The sequence below is a fragment of the Esox lucius genome, chromosome 8 (assembly GCF_011004845.1).
Source record: "Esox lucius isolate fEsoLuc1 chromosome 8, fEsoLuc1.pri, whole genome shotgun sequence".
NCBI lineage: Eukaryota > Metazoa > Chordata > Actinopteri > Esociformes > Esocidae > Esox > Esox lucius.
Window position 1 is genome coordinate 38,428,119 of NC_047576.1, and position 22,855 is coordinate 38,450,973.

The window sequence follows — 22,855 nt, forward strand, 5'->3', positions numbered from 1 at the left end:
TGATAGAATGCTGTTTTCATGATTACTTTGATATGACTGTTGAACGTGAGGTCGGAGTCAGTTAGAACACCAAGGTTACGCACTTGGTCCGTGGTTTTTAGGGCCCGGGAATCCAGTTCTTTACTAAAACTATTTATTTTACTTTTGTTGCCAAACACAATACTCTGTTTTATCTTGGTTTAATTATAGACAATTTTGGTTCATCCAGGTATTTATGTGCTCTATACTGTTATTTTATCCGAGGCAGTATTCAGCCATATATCATTCAAAACTTTCATCAGAGCCGTTGGTTGGAATCCTGATGGAAATTTGTCTGAAAAAAGAAAAAAAAGAGACTGCTTGAGTTCACAAAATTGCATTTTATTGCATTGAGTTCATGACAGTTTTCTCAGTGTTAAGCAAAACAATTTTATGATTACGTTTTTCGAATTGTTTTATTTGTTCTAAGCTTTCTTTTCAGAGTACATTAAGACATTAAACTGTGTGATTTTCAATAAAAACTGGTGTTCCAAAACCTTTTGCTGGTAGTGTACATTATTCACTTTAGATTCAAGTGGCTATAGTTTAATTTAGAAACCAATTTACCCCATTACATTTTATTTTCCTACTACTAGTGAGCACTATATTATTAATCAGTTCACACTGCACTAAATGTAATTATAGGGCGGGTAGCATTTAAGTTGCTAAGTAAGCACATTGCCGTAGTTCAAGTTTTTACTATATCCCAGACTTAGGTATTCATGTTTGCTTTTTAATGTAATTAATGTAATTTTCACAATGCATTCATAAGTATGATGATCCTTTAAGACATAGTAGACATTACCTACGTACTATGTTGTTTCTAAGTGTTCTGTAATATGGATTTTCCTTTTTGCTAGGTTGCTTTCTTTCCCAGATTAATTACGTGCCACATAGCACATGTGTTGTTGTCACTACAAATGCAGTCATGCTGCAGGTTTGGCTGCACTGGAAATTGAGATTTTCCTTATTGCATTTTTTTCTTTTCAGGCTTCGTTGTTCATGGTCAAAAAGGCAGAAACACTTTCGCTTTAAAGAGACAGTAATGAAGAGAGAGTAATGGTTGTTTTGTGGGAGAATGTTACCTGATTCTTGCAGATTCAGTGCATGTTCAATTAACATTTAAATTGCACTGGGAATGGGAACAACAGACCTTTTGATATTTGCTCAACATAAGGTCATATGTAGCATTTCAGCTCTGAGAGCCACTCGCAGCCAGTAAATCGACTTGTTTAAACAGGTGGCCATTGCACTACCAGACTAGTAGCTGCCTCCTGTTATATGTAATTCAAACAATTGCTATCTAGTTCGTACATTAACTTTACATATCTCATCTGGCCTCCTAAGTTTGTAAATATGCACCACATAAACACAAAAAAGTACTGATTAGAAGTGGTTGTTTGGCACTTTTATTCAAGGAACAACAGTAAATGCAATTATACATTGAAGCCTTCAAAGCAATTAATAATTAGTGACAGGTTGGTAGTTCACATGTTCCCTTAAGGTAATCTCTCCATTGATGTGGCGATCCTGTCCTTGACAACATCTGTCATACATAATCCCTGTACATAAGTACTGGGCTATGAGTGCTTTTCTCCCTGCTTGATTCACCTCTTCTTGACATTCCCAAAAAAAGAACAGGATGTTTTCATTATTCCATTCATGAAAATCCATTATATTTCAGGATTAACAAGGGTCAAGGGATAGACATCAAGAACCTCAGCTCCAGATCAGTCCTCACAGTGAACAACATGACAGAGGATCGCTATGGTAACTACACGTGCGTTGCTGCCAATGTCCTAGGAAGGGCCAATGCCAGTGTGCCTCTTATTCGTAAGTAATCTTGATATCTTTGTCATTGCCGACATGAGCCTTTTTTTTTGGGTTGGATATTATCTCATTTGTTTTTGAATGGATATTTGTTGCTTTGAAAAGAATGTGTATAAGAGTACATAAGTGAACATCTCTGCAAACACTGTTGTTATCACAACCTACAGTGCATTCATGGTTGGCATTGTAGTCTAGACCTCTGCTATTGATTAAGGGTGCAAAAGGCACAGAAGAGAGAGCACTTAAATCAAGTCCCCAAAGGTGGTTAGACAGGACTTTGCTTTCTAACAGTACAAAGAATCTTTGTAAGGACATTTTGGTTACATTTTACTGTATTTGAACAGTCTAACAAACTAAGTGTTTCGGAATTTTATGTTATCGCACTATTAAAGTGGCAAGCTACTCTTCCTCTTTAGAATGGTGATTCTGTTCCGCACATAGTTTTTTACACCAGTCCACATCCGGGCCTTTAGAGCATTTGGCTCTGCTTCAAGGCATCGTTCACAGTCACTCTTACCAGGAACTCTGCATGAGTGGATGAAACTCATCATCTGTCGCTCTATTGCATCTGTCTCAGTTACCTGCCATCTCCACACTGGGGACTTTGAAGAGGCTATTAAAATTAGGAATTAGGACAGATTTAGTTTACATTCCTTATTTAATGACTTTGTGCCACACATGTATTTTTCTGTATAAATAGATTATAATAATGTTTGCTCACCTTGATAATTTCCCACCACAGAAGGTTGAGCAGTCTTAGCTGGTCCAATAGGCTGAGCTATCTTTGATGGTCCAGCTACCTCCATATCGCTCAAATCTTCCTCTTCATGTCATTGCTTGCAGCGTCAATTTGTTCTACAAAGTGACAAACTTTTTTAAATTACAGTGGGTTCCAAATCTGAGTGTTCTATTGCAGTGTTTCTCAAACCTCTCCTGAGGGACACCCAAAGATTCCATGTGTTAGATGAATATCAGATCTAGCACACTTGAATCAACTTGTCAACTGCTTGAAACATGTAAGCTACTTCAAGGCAACGACATGTTGTGAAATGTGAAATTGTGAAATGGCTGGGGGTCCCCGAGGTAAGGTAGAACCACTGCTCTATTTATTACAGTGAACAATTTATTTGTGGTAACCTGTTAGCAGGGAACAAACAGACAAGCATGCACACTATAGATACAAAGAAATACGCTTGTACCTTCTGGGTTGATTTCAATGTCATCTAGTTTCTTCCCTTTGAAGTTTGACAGTGTTCCCTTCTCCATTGCCATTAAAACCTTACTTATCTTTGCAAGCTGCAATGTTCCCTCCGGTAAGTGATAGTACTCCCTTTAAGATTCTTATATTATGACCAAGAAAGTCAGCCAACTGGTCCGCTTCATTTTCTTCAAGGTTCAGAACCTTGGACATATTTGCGATATGTTTTCTGAGCTTGGTTGATGACAGTCCCTCTGGATTATTGTCTGTACATTCACAGGCAGCTTTGTGAAGGCATTCTTTTCTTCTGTAATTAGTTAGTGCTCCTGGTCTGGCAAACATGTAGGGATTTTCAGTTGGAACTCCACAAATCTCATGTGTTTCGACCAAGAGCTCCATTGCAGAAACCACAGATGGTTTTAGTAGGACAGGGACCTTTCTCCCACGTTTTCCGCACATCTCAACTCTAGTGAAGTGTCGACACATTTTCTTTTCAAACTCAGACAGACATATGGCTATGTCTCCATGAAGCTCAGATCTATCCCTAGATCTAAATGCAGACAATGTCATTTTCGATACCTTACCTTCTCGTCTTCTATTGAAAACGATGATCTGAGGCAGTATAACCTTGACAAGGGCAACATAGTTTTCTGTAGAAGGGCAGCTCCTCTCCTTACTTTGGAACTCATCTTGTTTCATCTCCAAGTGCGAGTGCAACAACTTCACATCCTGGGTGAATGGTATGACTCATGGGGTGTTCCACTTTGCCACTTTGAGTGTCATTAAAGCACCCGCAGAAATAAACTCATTGCATCTGGCCTGGTGTTTTTGCGTGAAATCTCAAGCACAGTTGGTCGTCTCCAATAATCATTGCATTACTTTCAACAATACTACAGATTTTTTGTAGAGAATGCCCAAGTTTCAGAGCCAAAGTGGGAATGCGGTAGGAGTTGTTGAAGGAGTTGTTCTCTGCATTGTAGTCGGCCACAACTTTGACAGCAGATATGATGTGGAAAGTTGGATGGTATGACAAAGTCTTCCATTATTCTTAGTGAGGTGATCTTCCTTGCTTCAAGTCATGTTTGCCAACATCAGTCCCCATCCTGCTGTACATGCACAACTGCTCCCAGTTGCATGATGCAATTGTCATTTTGGACAACACAGAAAACATCATCATACTTCATTTGGCATAGTACCTTCTTCAAACCTTCAATAACCTTTAGACCAACTGGTGTTTTAATAGCACACAGAGATCTAACTCTCCTATTCCGTTGAATTTCACCATCTCCTTTATCTTTAAATGAGCAGTTTTTTACATGTTTCCAACGGGTCCTTTCAAGCCCTTGGCAATGAATGCAGTATAAAATCCTTAGCTTCCTTGCTCTTCTTTCGGCGGTAACAGGCAATCATCTCTCCTTTTTCGGTGATGGTTCAACTGCAGTCGTCTTTCTTTTGAATGTTTTGGAAATCGAATTGCCTTGGCAACCTCCATTTCATTGTGATGGACAAATTCGAGATGTCTTGACATTTTCGAAAAATTAGTGACAGAATAAAAAAGAAAATCCAGAAAATCACATTGTATGATTTTTAAGTAATTAATTTGCATTTTATTGCATGACATAAGTATTTGATACATCAGAAAAGCAGAACTTAATATATCGCTGGGCAATACGGACTTTCAGCTCCCTCCAAAGATTTTCTATTGGGTTCAGGTCTGGAGACTGGCTAGGCCACTCCAGGACCTTGAGATGCTTCTTACCGAGCCACTCCTTAGTTGCCCTGGCTGTGTCTTTCGGGTCGTTGTCATGCTGGAAGACTCAGCCACGACCCATCTTTAATGCTCTTACTGAGGGAAGGATGTTGTTGGCCAAGATCTCATGATACATGGCCCCATCCATCTTCCCCTCAATACAGCGCAGTCGTCCTGTCCCCTTTGCAGAAAAGCATCCCCAAAGAATGATGTTTCTACCTCCATGCTTCACGGTTGGGATGGTGTTCTTGGGGTTGTACTCATACTTCTTCTTCCTCCAAAAACGGCGAGTGGAGTTTAGACCAAAAAGCTCTATTTTTGTCTCATCAGACCACATGACCTTCTCCCATTCCTCCTCTGGATCATCCATATGGTCATTGTCAAACTTCAGACGGGCCTGGACATGCGCTGGCTTGAGCAGGGGGACCTTGCGTGCGCTGCAGTATTTTAATCCATGACGGCGTAGTGTGTCATTGACCAGGTCCTGTCGTGTAGTTCTGGGTTGATCCCTCACCTTCCTCATGATCATTGATTCCCCACAAGGTGAGATCTTGCATGGAGCCCCAGACCAAGGGAGATTGACCGTCATCTTGAACTTCTTCCATTTTCTAATAATTGCTCCAACAGTTGTTGCCTTCTCATCAAGCTGCTTGCTTGATGCTTGTCTTTTATACAGGTAACAAGTTCAAACAGGTGCAGTTAATACAGGTAATGAGTGGAGAACAGGAGGGCTTCTTAAAGAAAAACTAACAGGTCTGTGAGAGCAGGAATTTTTACTGGTTGGTAGGTGATCAAATACTTATGTCATGCAATAAAATGCTAATTAATTATAAAAAAATCATACAATGTGATTTTCTGGATTTTTGTATTAGATTCCGTCTCTCACAGTTGAAGTGTACCTATGATAAAAATTACAGACAAAATTACATGCTTTGTAAGTAGGAAAACCTGCAAAATCGGCAGTGTATCAAATACTTATTCTCCCCACTGTAGTCTCCACTCTTCTGACACTGGACTTCACTATTCCAAAACATAGACTCTTTACCGTGGGGGAATGGGCATTCAGTGTTTCAGCCATTTTCTCTGTAAAAGGCATCTACATTAGTTCAACACATTTCTATATCACATGAAACATAAAGCGTCAATGCTTTTTTGGAAACAGGGTTGTACTTTTACACTACATGTTTTCAATACAAATGCTATCATTATTTTCTAACACAAATCTGTATGTGGTCCTCTATTGTTACATTTTAATAGGGCATTGAGTTTTTAATGCCAGGATATTGAATCCATTTTCTTGGACTAACATGTGTAAAGAATATATTCATGCGTGATGGTTCTCAAAGTATCTTTTGATTAAAGTGTCCTGTAAAATGCGTATACCGTGTTCTCCAAAAGTATTTAGACAGTTGTTTGTCATTGTATTTCAGCACTTTGGACAAAACATTGAGATAATACAATGAGGCTATGTATTGTACGTGATGTTAGCTGTAATCTGATAGTATTTTATTTCATCCATATCCGATATCTGATCATATCTGATCATTAAACCATTACATAGTCCCCTTTAACGGGACCATTTGTAAGATTATTTCTATACTGCTAACATAATTGTCCAGGGTATGTTTTAAGATAATGTTTAAAAATATATATATTTACAAAACTTTTCCAAGTGAATGACATCTTCCCAATTGAAATTATATTGCCAGCCTGTATATCAGTTTGCATTGTCTTAGCCTCCTCATACTTGTTTTAGACACTTGCAATACTATCCACCCACCCTAAATTTTTCCCAGTTACAAGCTAACACTATTCCAGGCTCTTATGGAATTGGAATGGGAGGTGGGACAAGTTGTATCATTGTTTAAAATTCAGACTTGTGGCAGGATTCCACACAGTTCCCCTTTACATTTCACATTATTAAATTGGTGATTCTCCTGAACTTTTAGCTTACACATCAGGTATAACCATGGTAAAAGGTGGGCATTTGAGGATATCATTGTAATTAAGATGTGACAATTTGCTTGTATTATGGTAAGGAGACAGAAACTTTAGTGTCTCTATGTTAAACTGTCTGTTTGCGGATTATGTATTAAACTGTTCCTGGACACCCCCCTACCCTGCATGTTTTAGATCTCTCCCTGCCATAACATTCCTTATGTAGCTCATGAAGGACTTGATAATGAGCTGATCATTTTAATCAGGTGTGACAGAGCAGGGAGAGATCAAAAACATGCAGGGCAAGGGGGCGCACAGGTTTGAGAAACACTGATCTAGGCAAAGAAAGGAACAATGAAATTGCTATGCGAGAGCTACCAGTGAAATTATCACAACATAGGATGGCTGGCTGGATAGCTTGCTAGCTAACAAACTACTTTTGACAAAGATAAATAAATCATGCTTAGAGAGAAACTAAATGTCTCTACCCTAGTAGCGTTGCGAGACAACACTAGATTTTAGTCAGACACAAAACAGACATTTATCTGGCTCTAGCATACATATAGCTAGTTGGTTACAGTAGTTATCAAGCTATTTCACCTTGCAAGAGGTTGATAATGGAGAGTCTGGAGAGAAGATCTTTATGATTGACAGTGTCAAAAGCCTTTTTAGGTCAAGAAAGACCGCCCATATCACATCCCATTTATCTAATTTGGCCTTAATCATGGCCTTAATCACCCACAAGGTGGGTGTGACCAGGGGATGGTTGGTACAGCCCCATTTACGTGACCACAACAGTCATGTACAATTTATGTGACAGCTAATCCTGAAGTAACAGTGTCACTAAAAGAGATCTACCACGCCAATAGAAAAAAAAAAACTAACTAAACTGACAAATGAAAAAGCATTCCTTTCTATTCACTGCATGTAATTAATTAGTAAACCCACAAAGGTTCAGGGAAACCTCTGACTCATATCCAGTTCCCATCGGTAACAGAGAATAGCTTGTTACAAAACAAGCTTTTAGGGAGTTTGTTGTAGTTTTGGAACCTAGAACAACTTTTTAAAGATCCGGGAAACATTACACACTAACCAACATAGGGAATCCATTTCTGTGATTTTTCTAGGTGGGATCGAAATGTGCCTGAATACATACAGCATTGATGTTCACCAATGACAACATTTTGCTAATTAAATTCTCCCAATGCAAATGATCTTGTGTAACATGCCAAAAATTAAGTTGACATAAATTTTACCAATGCCGGTTTGGTCACATCTGGCACAGAGTCTATAGCAATGTAACCTAATTCAGTTTCCCAGAAGGTTTTTAGTTATTACATTCATCGAGAGCCATGGTAAGCATGCAAAAGATGTTACAGCGATGAGTGCTTTCCTGACAGGTTCACAAATTTCCCTTAGGTTTGACCCAAGTTGTTTCATCTGTAGCTCTCTCCATCTAACTCCATCTGAAATGACATCTGTCAGTCAGCAGATCCTGATTGTACAAGTAAATCTTAAAAAAACTAGTTCAATATGTTTGTCTTGTTTCCTTAATGTCATTTCCTTTGTCATTCCTTAATAACTACTGACTTGCAATGTTCACTAGTACAGCTCTGATCTGGGAGAAAGGCTGATTAAAACTGTGCCACAATTTGCAGTGCATGTGGATTCACTGCTTTTGGGTTGTTTGACAGTTGCCATGTGCGACTGTGTGACATCAGAGTTTTATTCATATTTATAAGATGAAGTTCATTGGAGTTATAATTCAGTTAAGTTTTCCGGACCTTTAAAACTTTTAAAGACCTTGAATACTATGAATGTACTAAAGGAAACCTTAAGAGGTTCAACATTTTTATACAGTTGGGGAACTGGGCTAGCCAGTGTCTAAATTACAGCTAGAAAATAAATTCAACCAACACACCTAAAATTACTACTCTACTCAAAGACTAACAACAGTTTTATCTCTAAACAAGTGGATAAAGTATAAAGAAAAAACAAGTTGACCGCCAGATACACAATTATAGGCCTTTGTTTCGTAGTGCATGGCGGATAGACATCCACCCACGGCAAACATTTCTGATCTACCATTTCTCTCGCGTCTATTCCTCCTTTTTAGTTCCAACTTCCTTTGACCTGACATGGGCTGGGAGGAGCTGTGCACAAAGTGCACTGTCTGTGGTGCTGACCTGTGATAACTCAAGACTCACAAATAACAACACATGTCGGTCAGCTGAAAAAAGCATGCTCAAACAAGGAAATTCTATCCTGTCTCAGTGATGTGTCTTGGGGCCCTCTTGAAGTCCTAACCCATCATTTGAACCCTCCAAAACAATTTAATCCTTTGGCATGAGTCACATTTTTATTAATTGATTGTACTGTCATTCCAATACATCCTTCTACATATTAAACATATATGTGTCTATGAGTGAGTTTAAAAAATGAGACTGTTGCTTGAATTAATGATAATTAAAAAATTTGCTTGACTGTAATAGTCCTGTAGTAAGTTGTTTCAAGTTTACAGAGGAACATCTAGTGGTGCCTTTTATTAAATTAAGCATAATGTTCATTACCTTACAACAACTAATACATAAGAGTATGCATTTTCAACTGTATCTCAAAAGCAATTATGCATTGAATCCATTCATTATTCAGATTCAGGGGCTTGTTTTTGTTTTTGCTGGACCGCAAAAGCAGAGCCGGCCGATAAGAGCGAATGTCTCTTACTAAGTAAGTGATCCTCATTAAATAGTGTAGTGGTTAGAGATGTGGACTCCCACACAGGGGACCTGTGTTCAAGCCTTGCTGTAGTCAAAGCAAATTATGCATTAGGATAGACAAAGACTTAGCTGGCCACAGCTTTCAAAAGCTATGTTATGGTAAGCCTTAAATAAAATTGTTTACGGTTTGTGGAATCTGTGTAATAATGTAGTATTATGAAGGTATGTTTCATTGAATGTTATATGCACCTAGGTAATAGAACAATAGAAACATCTGTGTTTAGATTCTCTCCTTCAGTAGGTTGTGCTCTGATAACCACAGGAATGTTTACATTGACCATCTGGCATGGGGGTTATTGTCTTGGAAACATGATCTTTGCTAGGTAGACATGCCCTTCAAAGTATATATCAGCTTGTAACCAGCTTAACAGTGAGACAATGTTGGAAGATTCATTGAAATAAGTCAGCTCTGCTGCATTATTCCAATAAAGACAGAATGTATTTTCTCCCTTGTTTTGTGCGGGTTCTCTATTATTTAACCACTATACGCAACTGTTAAATTCTAACAGAATTCCAACTTTTTCTGGTGGATTTTTGAAGTACCCATCCGTGCATGCTTTTTGGGGTAATATACAGTAGTTCACAACCCCATGCGCAGTAGAAGAGTGGTTTCCACGATTTTCTTGTCTTTTCACTTGTCTGTTATCGTCACCTATGTTGATAGTTATTGTATCAATGTCATTCATGAATGAAAAACTAATGTTGTTCTGAAATAGCTTTGGCAGTGTAAATTTCATTTTCAGTCTCGCTACCAATTGCTAAATTCTTATGACTATTCCAAGTAGTAAGTTAGTAGTTACTAGTAAGCCTATTACTGGCTAATAAGCTGTTAAAACGTCCAGTGGCAAAAGCTATATAGTTCACAGATGCTATTTATGGTGGAAGTAAACTTAATAAGAAATGTTTGTCAGTTTAAAACATTGCTTAATGGTGTCTAGTGAAATATTCAAACTTGGCGTGATGTCACTGCTTGACAAAATGATCTAATGTCGAGACGTTATACCAACATTTGGCATATGTATAGCCTCATGTTGTAGTGGTTAAAGACACAGCCTCTCACATAGAGACCCAGGTTTGAATCCAGTGAAGGCAACCGCATTCATCCCTTATAATCATGGGCCAGCCAAACTTGTCAGGGACTTTTTCTTCTTTCCAATACATTGGATAAAATGTTTGAATAAAATGTTTTGATGATGTTTGATGTTAGCCAATTGTTTCCTCCTGAGATAGAAAAGTAGGGCTCTCAAAGTTAACACGTTAACGCATTCGATTAATAAAAAATTATTAAAGCCCATGATGCATCTACATGCCTCAAATTGATGCCAGATGGCTCAGCCACTCAGAAGGCAACACCCATTCGAGGCTTCATTCGCTTATTTTAGCAGCAGGATATTATGCTGGCAGCACTCAGATTTTCTTTTTCACAATAAAAGCCATCATTGAAATGTAGTCTGAAATCTAGTCTGTGAAAAAGAACAGTCAAGAATAACATTGGAACGGACATTAAACATAAATTGTACAGACTAGATTAACTATATTAACTTTATATATTTCAATGATGGCTTTTATTTTGAAAAACAAAATCTGAGTTAGCACTGCTAACATAATATCCTGCTGCTAGAAGTATGGTAAAGAAGCTTTGAATGGCCATCACTACCTGAGGGCGATGGCTCCACCACTAAGTGTATAGACATTTTATAGAAGCGTGTTCATATGGCGCATATGTTTTATTTTGTTGATGCCTTGAACACAAATTGTACATCTGAAGCGAGCTCTCGTCAGTAAATAGTTACAAAGTTTGTTTGTCAAATATACCGAACAACACAACGTTATCCTGCACAATGAAATTCTTGTGACATGGCACCCAACAACTAAGTAGTAAGTTAAAATATAGCCAGATTGTGTATGGGCCTTCAAGAACAACTTAGCAAAATTTCACCCAAAGATGAATCATGTTAGAGCTATGCCTTTGACGTGCACACCAGCCTCCTGCAGCACAGATCACTTGTCATTGCTACGTACTGTAACCATTGGAAATTAATGGAAATGTGTGGCCACGGCAGGTTTATCATGCCCTTAATGCTGCAATTTTTTGTCGACATTAACGTATTTTATATTTTGAGCCTCTGAACCATAGTCAACCATAGTCATTTCAAAATAGCAATGGAGAGTATCCATTCATGTCGTAAGTCTTGTTTACTCACTACTTGTCTGTGAATCCATTATTACACATCAGTTAGTACAAAGGATGCGTTGTCCCACATAATTTGGAAATTAGAGTATCTCTCCTTACGCCCATCCCCTTCTTCTTCTATAAACCCAGCAAACAAGAAGGCCCCTCCCCTCTGACCCTCTTCTTCAACTGGTTCCAAGACGGTGTGTGTGTGTGTGTGTGTGTGTGTCCACCTGCTAACGCCTTGCTTGTAGAATGGTAAGTAACTTTTATTTAATGTTTTTGCTAGCCTGGGCTATGCAATAATGTCGTCGCCATTCACCTTTCCAGAAAAACATATTCAGTTAACTAAAAACTTTCATGCTGTGCATAGATTACATATCTTTCCTGATTATTGTTTTGCAGATAAAAATCTAATATATGCCTTGCTTAACTTATGCCATTGCTATTATTGAAGTACCCTACCTTATGCATTGGGTTGAATTTAAGATATTTAAAAAACTACATGTATTTGGATGTGGCCAACTATCAGAAAAACAATCAGAAAAACAAAATTCAATTTTTTTTATTAACTACAGAAGATTTGTATGAATCATTTAACAGCACTATATAAAACTTAAAAAACATATGCTTATTGGGAATACTAGAGAAAATCTGTGAAAAAAGTTTTTGATGGAATGAGAAAACCACCTTGATTGCCTACATTGTCTCTCAAAATATAAATATAATCTATTAGTACAGGGGCACACAAAACATGTGAGACAGATGGTTGGTATACAACTCAATAAAACTGGATAACAAAAACTTTGGAACTGAAAAGGCGATGTAGAACTAAAGGAATTATGAATGTGGCAGTGTATGGCTGCCGACAAGGAAAAGGCTTGATGAATGGTAAGGTTTAGCTTTCTGATCGTCACCGGTATAAGCAAATGGGGAGAAAGCAGAGATACACTGTCAGGGTTAATTTTTCTTATTTACTTTTGATATCTAGCCGGTGATTCGTACTCCTTTTATAGCAACCCTCGTCACCCGTAACGATAGGCAGGTGTGGAGGGGTGGGGCTGGCCCTTCTAGCTGCCTTTTGAATGTTCCAGAATGCAACCGTGCTCGATGTGCACTCGGAATACACTCTCCATGGTCCTGAACCACTGGAACTGACTGCACTCTTACTCAGTGGTGGTGAGGAATATTCAGCCGATTGAACTGTAATACGTTTTAGCCACAATTTTATTGTCTTCAGGCTAGTGTGAAGCATTGAGGATGTTTTACTGTGTGTTACTAAAATACTATTGAAATAAATGGTTTTATTATTATTGGGAGAATTCCAAATAGACTTAAATTACTATTACAGAGGTTACTCATCTAACACCAGCGCTCTTGTACCGTTTAGAAAAACATCAAGATACGGTAGACCTGTCCTGGCACTATTGCAAACGCATCATGGCGCTGGAGTGCTGATTTGAGTGTTTCCCTATCTTTCTGTTCTCTTGCTTCGTTGATTTGGTTGGAAGATCTTTGTTCAGCGTTTGAGTAGGTATAGCCTACTGACCAATTATGTGAGTGTGTTTGAAGTTTAACGGCTGAGAGATGTAACCTCAATTCCTTTGGCACAGTGCACCTAGTCTACAGCGTGAGTAGTACATTTCCTTTTCCAATCTGGACAACTGGAGCAATGTGCTTGGTTTTCTATTGATCATTTTTATAATTGAGAAAACAGAAAAACATCTATAGGCTGACATCTATGATTAAAGTTACATCAAAGCCAACAATGTGAGGTCCTCTTGCCATTCATGTCCTTTGACTGCTCCTTCACGCCCTCTACCTGCAAACATGACTCACTCACAACCTCTCACGACTGAACATAACACTCACCCCAGATTGCAATCACTAGAATTATAGGCAGGTGTTCCTCATCTACACCCTAGGCGACCTCTGCCACTTCCTCTTTGTGAGGTTTTGTTCATAGTTGACTTACCAAGCCTCTGTTATTGAATCCCATTTGACTCTGTTTTTCGTGTTACGTTTTTTCTGGCTGTTGTATTTCTTCTCCCATCTGTACCTTCGCTAGAGACCTTTGTTCTGACCTGCCTGCCTGTCCTGAGGATTCCCCTTTTGCCTGCCAATTCCAGTACCTTCGCCTAGCCTAATTGACCACCCATTGCCGAACCTAGCTTGCTTGTTTTTGTTTTATGTGCTGCCTTTGCCTGTGCCCATTGGATGTTAATAAAACTTTGCGTTTCAACAATTGGAATTATAATCATCTGTCTGGTCATATTCATTACAGAATACCTTACCTATTAAGATGGAACCTCCAGCAGAACTTCAGGCATGTCTCACTCAACAACAGGAGAGAATAGAGGAGTTATGTATGTCACTTGCTACAGCAATCTGTGCCCACTCCTTCTACAGTGGGGGTTTCTACTACCACTCATTCTCCGCCATTTGTCTCTCAGGCCAACAAATACAATGTATCTCCCGTTAAATGTAATTGATTTCTGATGCAGTGCTCACTGTACATCACTCATCACACTGGTCAATTTACAGAAGAAAGGTCATTTTTATTCTCTCTTTACTGCCCGGAAAGGCTCTGGATTGGGCCACCGCCCTGTGGACAGCCAACAGTCCAGAACTCTGCTCTGAAGGTCAGTTCCTTTCACTGTTTAAGATGTCATGCAGAAAGGACTGGATGACTGCTGGGGCAATGGTAAGTTTGTAGGGCATGACGCAATGCTCAGTGTTCGCGGTGTGTAATGAAAAACGTCTTCCACTCATCCCCTTTCCTGATACGCATCAGATTGTAGGCACTCCTTAAATCCAATTTGGTTTAGATAGTGGCCTGTCCTTTTTGTTCTAGGGCAGCTGGAATCAGCTGTAAAGGGTAGTGGTTCCAAATGGTAATATCATTTAATCCCCTATAATCTATACAGGGATGTAGTCCGCTGTCCTTCTTACAAAAAAGCTGGAGGAAGCAGGAGATGTAGATGGGTGCATGGGTGGATGGGTGGATGGCTCCTTTGCTTAGGGCCTCATCTACATACATATTCATTGCTTCAGTTTCAGGTAGAGACAAAAGATAAATACGCCGGTCGCTGAGGGGGACTCCTCAATAGAGGTGGCTCTACAGGGTAAACAAATAAAGTTACATAGGCAGGTTTTACTCCATGAAATCCATTCTCCTTTACTCCAGGAAATACCAGGATCGTGTAGACAGAGCCAGGGATGCCCTAGCACCAAAGGCTACGAGGGAGGTGACAACATCAGTAGTTTTTTGATGGTGTCAGTTTGGTAGGATATGTAACCGGTCCCTAAGGGCTTCCCATCCAGGGCATTTTCCCCTTAAAGGGAGTTCTACAAGGAGTAGTTTGGTAATAAAATTACCAGGTTCTCCCAAGTCCACCAACCCTCTAGGTGGAGCATGACCCCATTCACAGAGAGACTAACGGGTACATTCAAATGCCAAATAATATTTAACAGATGGGAAATGCCTACCAGGGTGCTGCGAGTGGATTTGGTGTCTCACAGATGTGAAGGTCTCATGGTGCACTGGTTGAGTAGGGGCCCCCTCACCGCAGAACAGGGACCCTCTTGAATTCGGGACAGGACGTGTAAGGTAGGATGGGCTTGGGAGGTTAAGGTTTGTTTCTGCTCTAATAGGAGGTTGTCAATGGATATGGGCATACAGATATATTGGCTGTGGCCTGTTTGATCTCCTCTGTAAGACGACTCAGCCTGTTGCTCTCTATTGAGTCCTCTGCAATAGACTGTGAGTAGAGCACATTCGCTCCACACACTACCTGCAGCTAAGGTGTGGAGGTCCAGTGCATATTCATATACAGTTCACATACCTTGCTTGATCTTACATAATTGATCCCTGATGTGACGCCCAGAGGCTGGGATATCAAAAACCTCCTTAAGGGACATGATTGACCGTTTTATTATTGTTTACATAGACAACATTCTCATTTATTCTTACACCCTATCAGAACATATATCCCATGTCCAGCAGGTCTTCTGACATCTACAAAAACAATCTCTACTTTAAGCTTGAGAACAGTGAGTTTTACATCACCACTGTCACCTTTGTCTGGGCTGTTTTATCACCAGGAGAAGTCAGGCTAGACGAGTGCAAGATAACCGTATGTAATTGGCCTACACCCAACGTCAAGGAGGCTCAGAGATACCTTGGCTCTGCCAATTATTTTCAGAGGTGCATCAGGAACTTCAGTTCCACAGCTGCACCCTTGACAGCACTAACCAGCCAGAAGAACCAAGCTCTGTGCTGGACCATACCTGACTTAGCAGCCTTTGAGAACCTGAAAAATCTTTTCACCACTGCCCCGTCATTCGTCAGCCTGATCCCACTCAACCATTCATCATGGAGGTAGACACCTCTGAAGTAGATATAGGAGTGATACTGTCCCAACACCTAGTAACACCTGCCAAACTTCATCCCTGTGCTTTTTTTCTCTAAAAAGCTTACACCAGCCGAAAGGAATTATGATGTGGGGAACCACGAACTCCTGGCCATTAAGTTGGCTTTGGAGACACTGGTTAGGGGGAACACATTAATTTCAGGTACTGACAGACTATCGCAACCTAGAATACCTTCAGAAAGCCAAGTGCCTGATTTCCCGTCAAGCTTGATGGTCTCTGTTCTTTAACTGTTTTCGGTTCTCTGTTTCCTACATATGGGAAGAAAAATGTTAAGGCTGATTCATTGTCCCATGTATTTGAGCGCCTGTCCAGCACCCCAGCCCAAGACACTATCCGGCCTTCAACCTGCCTGATCAGACTTTTACGGTGGGAAATTCAGGATCCCATCTAGGAGGCCCTCCTGTCTGAACCAGCTCCACCCGGGAAACCCCAGGGAAAACCTTTGTCCCAGCCACTGTCCAACCTCAACTGCTTCAGTGGACCCAAACCTTGTTGGGGTTTGGGCATCCTGGAATCACTTGGACTAGTAAGCTCTTCAGCCAACGATATTGGTGGTCCTCTCTAGCCAAGGACGTCCCAGACTACGTACTGTCCTGCCCTATCTGCGCCCAGTCTAAGAGTCTGTGTCAACTGCCATAGGGTAAACTATTACACCTATCAACACCATACCCTGGTCCCACATAGCCATGGACTTTGTTACCAATCTGCCCAAATCCTATGGTTATTTTGGTGGTGGACCAGTTTTCAAAGATAGGCCGTCTGATTCCCGTGACTCAACTACCTAATGCCATTCAACTGCTGGAGTGTGTATTCCAACAGGTGTTCCACCAGTTCGAGATTCCAGAGGACATTGTAACCAATCGAGGGCCCCAGTTCATCTCGCATGTGTGGTGGGTCCCCTAGGCTGGGCGTTTCCATTACCCTGTTTTCTGGGTACCATCATTACATGTTTTTTTTGTGCCTTTTTTCTGGGTACCATTCCCAATCAAACAGAGAAACTGAGAGGCTCAACCAGGATATTGAGAAGTATCTTCGCCAACAGTGCCAAAGTCAACTCACGATTGGAGCCATTATTTAACCTAGGTAGAGTACGCTCAAATCCCTAATTCACTTGCCCCTCCGTCTCACTACTTTCCAATGTGTCTTTGGTTACCAGCCCCCTCTGTTCTCGTAAGGGACAGAGTCCAGACTGGTCCCCACTGTGAATGAGTGGTTTCAACAGAGTGCCCTGGTTTTAGAAACGATGCATCTCTAACAGGTTCATTCACAGAAGGACTACGCCCCAATATTCTAGACACCTGTTCCTCATTTACACTCCCTATATATATAGTCGACCTCTGCCACTTCCTCTTCGTGAGGTATTGTTTGTAGTTGACCTACCAAGTCTGTGTTATTGAGTAACCTTTGACTCTGGTTTTCGTGTTACGTTTATTTTGCCTGTTGTTTTTCTTCTCAGCCATTCTCCCAACTGTACTTTCGCTAGAGTCCTTTGTTCTGACCAGCCTGCATGTCCTGAGGATAACCCTTTTGCCTGCCAATTCCAGTAACTTTGCCTAACCTGATTGACCATCTGTTGCCCAACATAGCCTGCTTGTTTGGGTTTTCTGTGCCACCTTTGCCTGTGCCCATTGGATGTTAATAAAGCTTTGTGCTTTGTGATTAGAACTATAATCTGCCCATAATCTGTCCAGTCATATTCATTACAAACACCTAGTATTACCCTACCAGGAAGACAACTCAGGTCTAACTACCAATTTGTTAACCTGCACTAACACCAAATGTGTTCACTATTTAACCACCATTCCTCTGCAACCTCCAAACCTTAGAGAACAGTCAACGCAGTTGGGTATTTTTGACAACCTGATATGATGTAATCCTACTCCATGTCAAGAGTGGTGCATGCATAGTTTAATTAATGACCATAAAAAAAAAGGTTCAGCAACAGGTGGTCAGAACGAGAGGGTGACCGTACAGGAAATCGGCAGGCAAAAAGGGTAATCCACAGAACAGGCAGGGCTGGTCAAAGGGCAGGTTTCTACAGATGAAAACAACGAGAACAGAGGGAGGGGGGAAAAACCACAAGGGAAACATGGTTATCGGGAACAGATTTACTTGATTACAAAGAGCAAGTCCACTACAAACAATAGAGGTCTGCTATATATAGGGAATGATGATGAGGCACAGGTGTCTAAAACTCCGGTAATTGTGATCTGGAGTGAGAGTTGTGTTCAGGCATGAGATGTTGTGCGTGTGGACTGTTAGCAGGTAGAGTGCGTGAAAGGACAGTGACAGAGCAAGTACGTTGCAAGGACCTCACAAACTATAATTGCAATGTTTTATCTAAATCACTTATCTAAATCAATATTTTTCCAAAATCGGGCAGCCCTAATTATGGGTGTAAAATCTAAAGAGTGGGATTTTTTTTTTAACTCTCTTAGGAGGAGAACCTCTCATCTCATCATTACAATGAGATGAGATGAGAAGAACCTCTCATTGGCCCTCATTTATCAAAAGTGCGTACACCAAATTTCCAGCGTACACCTGGCGTACACCCAAAACCACGGTGACTTTGAGATTTATCAATATGGACGTTGGCGTACGGCACTCTCAAATCCTACGCCAGCTCAGGAGGTGGTGTACGCATGTTTTGAGTTAGTGCGGAAATGCGCATGTTGAGTTATATGTTCTCATCATTTATGTTATATTATGTTGTTTAATTATGTCCTGTCTCAAGTAAAAAATGTGTAGCCGTATACTCAGCCCCTGCTGCAGTTCCCTCGTGCACTGATGTTATGCCAGTGCAGAGATGTAAACTGAAAATAAAACAGTATTAATAGTTATATTTGGAGTGATCTTTGGTGGATGGATGACAACAAAATATTGCACTTGGACATGGCGGAGAGAAATGAAACTTTAACAGCGCAGAAAAGAAAATCCTAACGCACTGACAAACTAAAAGATGTGATATATTATGACCTACTGTAAAAAAAACAACAACATAATTACAAACTTCAGTGTTTATTTTTGTGCAACATGGACTTCAAGGTTTCATTTGTGTGACTTTACTAAAGCATTTGACTTATATGTATTCCTTCAGATGCGAGTCTGTGCGCTTTACATGACGTTTCAGGCCCGGCAGTTGCGCATGGACTGGGTTCAGTAATAAAAGGCTTTGAATTACCAAAATATAATTCAGACTGACAAAATAATAAAAATGACAATAATAGAAATAATAATAATAACAACATTCTTTTTCTAAATAACAATAAACGTCATTGATAAATATCATGAAATAATAACACGAATATTACAAATTGTCATGCAGTTATTAATGTGAATGAATGGTACTCCACATCACATCATCATCTTTTATTCCGCTTTTTAAACTGCCAAATGAAACAATTTTATTTATTTCTACCTCCCTGGTGATCGTCTCAATCTCCACGTCAGAGAAGTTTCTCTTTTTTGCCGTCTTCCGTGTGTCCATGGCGTAAAATGAGGGCGTGGGGGAAGCGGAGACTTGAATATATAGGGGCGTGTTATTCTAATGACGATCGTTTTCATCCGCGGCATTTATCAAGGGAAGGTATTGCGTACACCTGGATTTTAAAGGTACGCACAGTTTCATAAATCAGGCGATGAGAGGAGTGTAAGCAAAATCTTACGCCAACATATACGCCCGTTTCTACGCAAGAATGATAAATGAGGGCCATTAACTCCAAATCAAAGGGACTTAGTCTGAAGAATCTTTGGGAAGAGAGAAGAATTGCAGTGGCCGGTACTACATTGCACAAAATCATCACAGTATAACACCAAGTCAGTTATACTTCAGGGTTATCAATTTGTCCAGTTATGAAGCATAAGAGATTGTTAATCAATGTCACCTGTTTTGGTGCAAATAAAAGCGACAACTGGTGCACTGGAGATGTAAAAGTAAGACAACCCCCAAAAAGGGAATGGTTTTGCAGGTGGTGGCCACAGACAATTGCTCTCTCATTATCCTTCCTGACTGATTCTTCTCTAGTTTTGTGTTTTGCTAGTCTCCTTGTCATTACTGGTATCATGAGGCGATACCTGCAGCCCATTCAAATTACACAGGTAGTCCAGCTCCTCGAGGATGGCACATCCATACATGACATCGCAAGAATGTTTGCTGTGTCTCCCAGCACAGTCTCAAGAGCATGGAGGAGATACCAGGAGATGGGCCATTACACAAGGAGAGCTGGACAGGACTGTAGAAGGGCATCAACCCAGCAGTAGGACCTGTATCTGCTTTGTGTGAGGAGGAGCACTGCCAGAGCCTTACAAAATTACCTCCTGTGGGCTACTGGTGTGCATGCTTCTGATCAATCTGTCAGAAACCGACTCAAAGAGGGTGGCATGAGGGCCCAACGTCCTCTAGTGGGACCTGTGCTCACAGCCCAGCACTGTGCAGCTCAATTAGTATTCGCCAGAGAACACCAGAATTGGCAGGTCCACCATTGGCGCTCCATTCTCTTCACAGATAATAGCTGGTTCACACTGAGCACGTGACAGAAGTGAAAGAGTCTGGAGATGCTGTGTTGAATGTTATGCTGCCTGCAACATCATCCAGCATGACCGGTTTGGGGGTGATGCTGGTAAAGGACAATTCCCGGCCTCATGTAGCCAGAGTGTGTAGGCAGTTCCTGGATGACAAATGCATTGATGCCATTGACTGGCCTTCATGTTCCCCAGACCTGAATCCAACAGAGAACCTCTGGGACGTTATGTATCAGTGCATCCAATGCTGCCAAGTAGAGCCGCAGACTGTCCAGGAGCTCACTGATGACCCTGCCCCAGATCTGGGAGGAGATTCCCCAGAACACCATCCACCGTCTCATCAGGAGCATGCCCAGATGTTTGTTGGGAGTGCATACTGGCACGTGGGGGCACACAATTGAGATGAAATTCAAGTTGGAACAGCCTGTGATTTCAGTTCCATTGACCGTTGTTACATCATTTTGTTATCAACGAATAACACAATGTATAGATTTTGATAGATTTTGAATATATTTTGTCAATATTTCGTTCATCATGACCCAATTTGAGATTTACAGTGGATTTAAAAATTCTACACACCCCTGTGAAAATGCCAGGTTTTTGTGATGTAAAAGAATGAGACAAAGAAAAATCATGTCAGAACTTCTTCACTTTTAATGTGACCTATAATGTGAACAATTCAATTGAAAAACAAACTGAAATCTTCAAGAGGAAACATTTTAAATAAAAACCTTTCAATAACCTGGTTGCATAAGTGTGCACACCCTCTAATAACTGGGGATTTGGCTGTGTTCAGAATTAACCAATTACATTCAATGACAAATCATTGACAAATAAAGTTCAGCTGTTCTAGTAGGATTTTCCTGACATTTTCACAGGCAGTTTCTTAGTTGGGGGATGGGTGGGACGTGAATGTCCCAAATCCACGAAAAATGTAATATCTTTAAAACAGTTAATGATAGCGAGAATCGGTTTGCTTTGCTGTTTTCCTGACATTCTGCTGAAATGATTCATATGCGTTTTGTTTACGTGAGGCATTTCCTGGTTGTCGAGATCCTTTCCAAATGCAACCAAACACTTGTGCACCTGACCAATGGATGGGCTGTTGGGTGTCCACAGCCAATGCAGAATCGACCAATGGAAGGCTGTTGCTAGGCAAAAAAATGTAATGTTACCCAATCAGTGGTATTGGATAGGTATTTGTTATTTTTTTGAGCTTAGCCTTTGAGAACCTGAAAAATCTTTTCACCACTGCCCCGTCATTCGTCAGCCTGATCCCACTCAACCATTCATCATGGAGGTAGACACCTCTGAAGTAGGTATAGGAGTGATACTGTCCCAACACTAGGCTGGGCGTTTCCATTACCCTGTTTTCTGGGTACCATCATTACATGTTTTTTTTGTGTCTTTTTTCTGGGTACCATTCCCAATCAAACAGAGAAACTGAGAGGCTCAACCAGGATATTGAGAAGTATCTTCGCCAACAGTGCCAAAGTCAACTCACGATTAGAGCCATTATTTAACTTAGGTCGACCAATGGAAGGCTGTTGCTAGGCAAAAAATGTTTATGTTACCCAATCAGTGGTATTGGATAGGTATTTGTTATTTTTTTGAGCAAATCAAAAGGTTGCGGGGTGGGACATAAGTTTCGTTTTCTGTAAGTGCATTGACTAGAACAGGTGGAAGTAGTATGTTAGCTAGCATGTTGACTTGGCATTGGGTAGCGTTTTAGCATTGTGTCCTTGCGGAACTTTAACGTGTCGGATAAAGAAAGGATATGTGTTTTCAGCAGTTTTATAAGTATAAAATGGGAAAATGTAAAAAACACTAAATGTAGCCATAGTCCTTGACGGTTTTCAAACGCTGGGTAGCTGAGGTACTGGAAAACAAAGGACAAATGCTAACAACATGCTAACGCCAGAGCACAAAACAGAGTCTGGTAAGTAACATCAAATAACCTATTTATCATGAAATAATGTAATACAATTGTGATCATTATAGATTTTGTCTGCTTTGTGTATTTGGAATGGAAGAACTGTTCCACATGGTTTTGTGGCCTGGTATCACTGATAAATATAAAAATAATAATGGGTGTCATAAACAATTGGACTGTATGCACATACGTTGAATTATTTCATTGTTCACATTTATTGTGAAACAATGTACATTTATATAAGAAAAGGGTTTGCAAAAAACCATTCCACCTGGTTTTATGG

The 22,855-nt window shown here is 40.3% G+C and overlaps 1 protein-coding gene across 1 annotated transcript in view; it reads left to right on the forward strand.

Annotated features, from left to right (window-relative positions):
* The window catches only part of adgrl4 (adhesion G protein-coupled receptor L4), a 522,719-nt gene that overhangs the window by 227,491 nt on the left and 272,373 nt on the right, over positions 1 to 22,855 (forward strand). Inside the window, exon 6 of the mRNA XM_034293731.1 lies at positions 1,703 to 1,851. Within this exon, the coding sequence (XP_034149622.1) occupies positions 1,703 to 1,851 (149 nt within the window). The remainder of the gene's footprint in view (positions 1 to 1,702; positions 1,852 to 22,855) is intronic.